Here is an 8,002-nt window from a genome sequence, read left to right on the forward strand (position 1 = left end):
GCCATGTTGGCCAAGCTAGTCTCGAATTCTGACCTCAGGTGTTCCACCCACCTTGGATTCCCAAAGTGCTGGGATGACAGGCATGAGCCACCACACCTGGCCAATAACACAACTTTTACTCGGGAATGCTCCTTATCCTTCTCTGGTTGATGAATATCGGTTGCCTTGATATTGTTCTCGGTCACTAAACAACAACTGGAGAGGACAGGTTTGCTTAGGTGCTGTTGTATAATTAGTAAAATAAGAGCTTTGAAATCAAACATGTAATTTCTGTGTTCGGTTCTGTCTGATACTTACTAACTATTGGATGTGGCGCTGGTCCTTTAGCCTTGTTCTTCTCATCTATAAAATTAGAATGAAAACACCTGCTGTAAAGATTCAACAAAACAGTGTACATAAAATACTTATCATTGCTCTTGGCGGAAGGAAGTTTTCAGTAAATATTACTTATTATGCTACTTCTGGGAGATACTTATTTTAATCCTATAATAGTCTAAAAGAATTCATCAATCAGAGGATATCACTTACACATAACCCACCTCCTCTACTTAGCATCTTTGAATAATTTCTCTTTGTACTTTGAATAAAATGTAAACTGTTTGGATGTGCCACATTTTATAACTTTTTTTTTTTTTAACCAAAATAGCCTTAATCTTCTTGTCCCTCTCCAGGTGCCAGGTCTTCTAAAAATTTAAAAACAGACAAGATTTCTCTTTCTCAGAACCCTCCCTTAATTTAATAATAATCAAAAAGTTAGTTTCTTCTTAGATTTAAGCTTTACTTTAAACACCGACTCCTCAAAAAAGTCTTCTTTGAGCATTCCATCTCACTAGATCCTCACATCCCTGTATTCTCCATGGCACATACCAAAATGTGACATTATACTTTTCTTTGTTGACTTGATTCACAATGTATCTCTCTCACTAAAATATAAGGTACATAAAGGCCAGAGCAAATCTATTCATCAGTGTTTGTCATTTCGACTGATGTATAGTAGACAGGCAATAAATATTTGTAAATAATGTGAGTTAATTCCACTTATACCTCCTTTCCCATTGCAGAAACTATCAGAGGTCATGAAACAAGTGCAATCTCACAAATGACTCAGTAACCCAATTTGCTTATGCAGTCACGTGACCTGTTTCATTGCTCCTCTCTTCAGGTATCACCACTGTCCTGACAATGACCACCCTCAGCACCATTGCCCGGAAATCACTCCCCAAAGTCTCCTATGTCACAGCGATGGATCTCTTTGTATCTGTTTGTTTCATCTTTGTCTTCTCTGCTTTGGTGGAGTATGGCACCTTGCATTATTTTGTCAGCAACCGGAAACCAAGCAAGGATAAAGATAAAAAGAAGAAAAATCCTGTATGTATCATTTCCTATTGGGACCATTGAAATTTTTATCATTTTGGTTTACTTTGTTTTCATTAGCTTATCTACGGGCTAAGGTTCAGCGGTTTGGGCTCCAAGATGAAAACAGAATGTATGAGTGCAGCCAGGCCGTAAGGATTCATTAATGATCATTAATTACTTGAGAGAGACTCGGGTCTGATTCTATTTTTCTCTCTATGTCAGAATTCTTATACAGATATAATTACCTGCTCTATTTTGTGGAGACTAAAACCATTGTTGAGAAATATATTCATCTTCTATTTGCTATTATTCCAGGTTTCACTGATTTTTCTGCCCTCTTACAATTATATATATATATATATATATATATATATGTGTGTGTGTGTGTGTGTATGTGTGTATATATATATTTTGAGGTACAGTGTCACTCTGTCGCCCAGGCTGGAGTGCAGTGGCATGCTCTCGGCTCTTCCGCCTCCTGCAACATCTGCCTCCTGGGTTCAAGAAATTCTCCTGCTTCAGCCTACTGAGTAGCTGGGACTGTAGGTGCATGCCACCAAGCCTAGCTAATTTTTGTATTTTTAGTATACATGGGGTTTCACCATATTGGCCAGCCTGGTCTCGAACTCCTGACCTCAGGTGATCCACCCACTCAGCCTTCTGAAGTGCTGGTATCACAGGCATGGCCACTGTGCCCTACCATAATAATATTTTTAAATTACTGATGTTTTAAATTACAACCTCCATCTAAGGCATTCCACTAGGAAGCTATTAGGTCCTTGAAGTTTCAAAGATGACTACATTTCTGCAAAAGGTTTGGTGTGTGTGTGTGGAAGTGTGGTGTGTGTATTGTCACTAGATAATTTCAATTGATTTCATTCTCAAAATGTATCTTTTTGTTTTTAAAACAAATGATTTAGTATTATATGGGCAAGTTACTTAGCCTCCTTAAGTTTTTGTTTTTTATGTATATAAGGTGTATTATTTAAAGACACTTGTCTTATGGGGCTGCCATGAGAAATAAATGTGTCAATGAAGGGCAAAAACACCCCAAAATACACATAGTACTCTATACATGAATGTACTTAACATTAGTAGTTGGTGATGACTGTTGATGTTAATGACTTATACAGTTACCAGCCTGGATTGATTTTAGTGTCATGTGATTTGCAAACAGGGAGGATGACTTATATTTGCCAGTAAACTTAAAATGGTGAGGATGAGGCACAACCCCAAAAGCCTAAAGCAACTGTTTTTTATTGTGGGTGTTGAGGAGAGCACACAGTTACCCACTTACACACCTGAACAAAGTGGCTGGCTCCTAGAAGTGCTGACGAAGTTAAGGTTCATTCCCTCCCAAGACATGGGCAAAGCAAATCACCTTACCATCCCGGATTTACAACCTTCCCTGGCCTTCTTCTTTTAGGACCATAATAGTCTCTAGCTATCCAACCCACAGACTTTGAATTGTAAGGAGGGAATTTAGCTGATTCTAGGTTGTATTCTGATACCTCTCTAGAAACCCAAGTGAAATACTACAAGAGTAATGTGTCTGTTTGAATATAAGACTTTGTATATAAAGAAACAAAAAGAAAGAAGCATCATTATTCTTGATTTTAAAAAATGCTTGTCTTTAATTGCTCAAATATTTATAATGCTTTATGAAGTCCTTCCCTTCCCTGTCTATTTTGCCTCTCTCTGACTTTCTATTTTCTCTATCCTTGTTTTATTTTCCTTATTGTGTTGTTTCTGTTTGCTCCCTCCTGTTCACTTTCCATTTCACTCTCCCTCAAGAAGGTAGTTCTATTGAGAGCTGGCATATTACCTGCCAGCTATAACAAGGATGTGAGGACTGGCTTTCAAACAAGTTCTGATGAGGACTTTGGAAAAAGTCCTTTGGCCCTCTCTGTCAGCTATGCCAGAGTGAATTTTGTTGCAGAGATAGAAGCAGATTCCTTAATTCAGGGTCATAGAAATGGCAGAAGAAGAAAAGGCAGAGGAGAACAAGATTAAAATAAAATGAGAAAATGAAATTACCTGAGAATTTCATGCACGTCTCTTTTCAAGGCAATTAGATGATTTATCAGCGCTACCAAGAAAGTAAACTGGGAATGAGAAGCTGAAAGTTTGTTCCTGCATAATATGTCTTCGGGATAATTGTTTCAAGACTCACCTATTAAGCTATCCGTGATGATAATTAGAAAATAAAATTATGGTATTTTTAAACAGGGGAACTAGGCAATAGGAAACTTCCTCACAATGGAACAACTCTGGCCTCTTCAGTCAAATAATCATAGATTAATTTATTTAAAATGTTCTTAGGTAATTACAAAATCCCATTTTTCAACTTTAAGCAAATACTTTATTCCAAGCTTGAAACTGTCCTTCTGTGTTTATAATTTTGGTTCATTTCACTTACTATGTTTTCAAAATGTATTTTTAATTTATCTTGTCTCTCTCTTTTTTCTTTTCTTTTTTTTTCTCCTTTTTATTAAAAACAAATGCAATTCTCTTTTCTGTCTACAAACCCAAAGCTTCTTCGGATGTTTTCCTTCAAGGTATAATGTTTTTGGAATGGAAATTCACTGCATGCAACTGCTGAATTTAACTATTAATGCTTACATGGTGTTTTATTTTATTTCATGAGTAGACATTTAAGCATTCTACTAGGGATAAGGTTGGAGAAAGTTCTATAGACTTCTGGAGTTGATTCAGCAGCTATGCTCTAATTCACATAGGTTTTAATCTCACACCAAGCTCAAAAGTTACAATCCCTATGCAACTTCGCAGGTAAAGGAGGCTGCTTTATCCATGAAAGCCAAAATGAGCTCCTTCTCTTTAAATAAAAGCGGGATCAAGTCTTACTCACTATATCCACCAAGTTTGTACTCTTTTAAAACTAAAATTTAACTGTAAATCCTAGTTCAGAATGGATTGGTTCATTATTGTTTTGTAAACTTAATGATTTCTGTTTTTCTTAATTCTACCTGTAAGTTCTATAAGAAGAATGTTCTTTTTGAAAGGCTTTGAGTTAAAATATCCATTCCTTATTTCCAGAGTGATCCCTGGGCCTGTTGGCTCTACTATAATATATTACAGTGAGATTTCTATTCAATTATAATAGCTGATTCTGAGATGTTAGAATTTCTGTTTATGTAATCCTAAAACTAAATCCTCCAAATTAACATTGAACATATCATTTAGTTCTATAGAAATTTAATAATTGGTGTAGCAGGAAATTTACCAAGTAGTAACATTCTCTTCTAAATTTCCATTCATATGTGGGTACACATTGTTGACATTCTTAAGCTTATAGACAGTGAATGCTAGCAAATTATCATAGTTCTTTAAAACATAAGGCATACTTTTGTGGTATAAAACCAGGAAAATTCTATATTCATATAGATTTTAACATTTTCTATTAACAGCATTTAATACATTTGCTCAGTGTAATGGGTTTTCTATTTGCCTATAACTAAGCATGACACAATATTTGATTTCAGAATTGATGCATTTTTATTTATCTGTTCCACTCACATGCAGCACCATTAAATGCCTTCATGTAACCTACTTCACATCTAATAGTTGCTAGAATAAGATTCCATGTAGTTTGATTTAAATCTTTAACTTTGAGTTATTTTGGTGTTCAATCTCCTTGCTATAGCTATTAGCTTGATGATATTATTTTCAGCTGCACTGCTTAAGCTCAAAATTTGAAATCTGCAAATGTGCTATCTTTCTAAGTTCAATTTTACCATTGTAGATCATGATGTCATAGCAATTTCCTGAGTACCCATTTTCAGATTCATCATCACATTGGTGACATTGTGGGAAAACAGTCTAGGATCTCTCAAGTGTAACTAACTGATCCCTCTCCTTCCCTACCCTCATCCCAGGCCCCTACCATTGATATCCGCCCAAGGTCAGCAACAATTCAAATGAACAATGCTACACACCTTCAAGAGAGAGATGAAGAGTATGGCTATGAGTGTCTGGATGGCAAGGACTGTGCCAGTTTTTTCTGCTGTTTCGAAGATTGTCGAACAGGAGCTTGGAGACATGGGAGGATACATATTCGCATTGCCAAAATGGACTCCTATGCTCGGATCTTCTTCCCCACTGCCTTCTGCCTGTTTAATCTGGTTTATTGGGTCTCCTACCTCTACCTGTGAAGAGGTATGGGTTTTATTGATATGGGTCTTATTCACTGAGTCTCATGGAGAGATGTCTGTTCTAAGTCCACTTAAATAATCCTCTATGTGGTTGATAATGATCTGAATTTGTTTCGATGTCCAAACCTGGTAAATTTTATAATGTCATATTGTTTGTGCCCAACCCTCCTTTGGTTCATGTACTTTGAACTTCGATGTTTGCTGCGTTTCAAACCTGCAAGGCAAAGTAAAATTACAGCAAGAACATTCAAACCAAATAAGATATTTTTCAGCTACAGCAACTGAAACAGTGAAAGCCCTGACTATTTACAGTGGTGGTATCCTTACTAGACAAGTAATGCAATTAGATAGAAAAGGTCCAAAACTGTACCCTGTGTTCATTTAGGGTCAAGTTGTCATACATTTGATCCCAAGAGAATACCTCCCTCATTTGAGAAAAATCACAACTCACTCTAAATATGAAAGACTAGTCCAGAGATCTATTATGCCTTTATCTCAAGAGAGACAGAAAATTTACTCCACATTCATGTACAATGATGTAAATATTTCAATAACCTAGAATGCTTCAAGTTTAGTGCATGCATCTTTAGATCCCAAATAAATGGATTGAAGTTATCATCCTATTGTCTTTTATTTTGTGTCCTTGGGCTATAAAAGAATCCTGAATGCAATTATAAGGATTTGGGTTTGGAAATGGAGGGAGGAATTTCCATTGCCTTCTCCCTCATGCATGAAGATTCGAACAGCTTATTTTTTTCCTTGTATGACATATTACAACACTTTAAGTAAAATATAGATGGAATAATCAACATTTGCCACCTCTAAATATGCCCAATTTCATAACTAGAGTATAAGTAATTGTATGTGCTTGCCGCTATTTTTTTCTTTTTTTTAGGATGATAGATCATAACAGAACTTATTCTCCATCTCAAGATCTGCTTCTAGTGATTGTGAGTGCCTTGTGGGCAGAATCCTTGTCATTTCCTCTTTGGGTCCATAGCACCTTGCATAGTGCCTGGCACATAGTTGGTGCTCAATAAATATGGTTTGAAGTGAATTGCCCTCACATGCTTCTGACAAATCTCTGTGCTGGCCTGAAACCAGTGATTCATCTTTTCTCATAGGTGTTGTCAAGTGATATTTGATTTTGTAAAAATAACCAGAAAGATCCAAAGAACTTTAGCTATTTATGTTCATCTTCAAAAATTTATTTGAGGCAAAGTCCATACTCTTTTAAAAACAATATTTATGTCCTATGTTTATGTATAGAAATGACTCTACTAGGGCATAATTAGAGTTTGTGTATTATTTTTCCAGGTTTGGGGATGAGTCAGTCCTTACCCATCCACAATTTTGTTTGTGAACTTAAAACAGGAATAAGCAAAATTCATACCCGACTAGTGTTCAGAATGTAGTATTCTGTGCTCTGTGAAGAAAAATAAGTACCGAAGATTAGCTTTTAAAAACTGAAAAAAAAATGAATGACTTGCCTAGGCATAGGTTGCGCCTATGATTGTGGTCTCATTAGATTATATTGTAATCAAATAAAGCAGTTTCTCCAGACTTAAAACATGGTGAGTTGAGCTCTATCTTCATGTACTCATTCTGAATTTGAATCCTTATTTTTCTAAAATAGCAGCCTTTGTTAATTATTTTTATGGAAATTATTGCTCTCTGTTATAATTAAATTATAGCGAGTGTAACTTTACAGATAACCTGAAAAGAGTAAAAAGAAAGAGAGAGCAGCTTTGTCAATATAAAACCACGTAAAGTCATCATCAAGTCATCTGGATGAATCTTGAAACACATTTAGCTGCCAGTTTTACAAACCTTTAATATATCAGTGCTCCAGTATATAACCTCAAACAAATGTAAATAGAACGAATTATTTTCTTGTTTTGAATTGTCAATATATAAAATGTTGACTCTTTGAGAGAGTTGTTGGCAAGTTTCAATGGTGAGAAACATGTTATTGTCAACTTGAAATGTGGTCCGTCATGGGGACACTAAAAAAAGCTAGCTTTTCAATGTGTGCATAGTATTGGCAATATGAATATATATTATATATAATCTAAGGCCTATTATAAGCTGCTCCCTGTCTATGTATTTGGAAACCTTTTCACAAAGGGAATTGCCTAACATGTGGACTTTTACAATAAAAATGCTGCATTCTAATCCATGGTGGCATCTCAGTAGTCTGGTTGGACTGTTTATGTCTTTCCTCTCATTTCCCCAACTCCCCTGTCAGTGGGCTTTACTTGTGAGCTGTGTGACTGTGTTTTGTATGGTGGTATTCTTCACCTCAAAACAATTAAGAGAGGTGTGTGGGTTACAGAGTGAAGAAGAAAGGCAGATATGTAATAAAGTAAAACTTCAAGCCTTCTCTACCTCAAGAATTTCAGTGCGGTTTAACATTAACTCCAGTACTGGACAAAGTTGGGATCCCAGCTTTACTATTTACCAGTTGTTTGACA

At 35.9% G+C, this 8,002-nt stretch overlaps 1 protein-coding gene across 4 annotated transcripts in view; it reads left to right on the forward strand.

Moving 5' to 3' along the window:
• Nucleotides 1–7,707, forward strand: part of GABRG2 (gamma-aminobutyric acid type A receptor subunit gamma2) — a 99,416-nt gene extending 91,709 nt beyond the window's left edge. For 2 of the 4 annotated variants that reach the window (XM_078365740.1, XM_002744135.6), the window contains exons 8-10: nt 1,163–1,368; nt 3,891–3,914; nt 5,253–7,707. In XM_078365740.1, the coding sequence (XP_078221866.1) occupies nt 1,163–1,368; nt 3,891–3,914; nt 5,253–5,528 (506 nt within the window). In that variant the 3' untranslated portion in view covers nt 5,529–7,707. The remainder of the gene's footprint in view (nt 1–1,162; nt 1,369–3,890; nt 3,915–5,252) is intronic. The other 2 variants (XM_078365741.1, XM_002744136.6) reach the window with 1 other exon arrangement.
• Nucleotides 7,708–8,002: the final 295 nt, after the last annotated feature.

The sequence above is a fragment of the Callithrix jacchus genome, chromosome 2 (genome assembly GCF_049354715.1).
Source record: "Callithrix jacchus isolate 240 chromosome 2, calJac240_pri, whole genome shotgun sequence".
Lineage (NCBI taxonomy): Eukaryota > Metazoa > Chordata > Mammalia > Primates > Cebidae > Callithrix > Callithrix jacchus.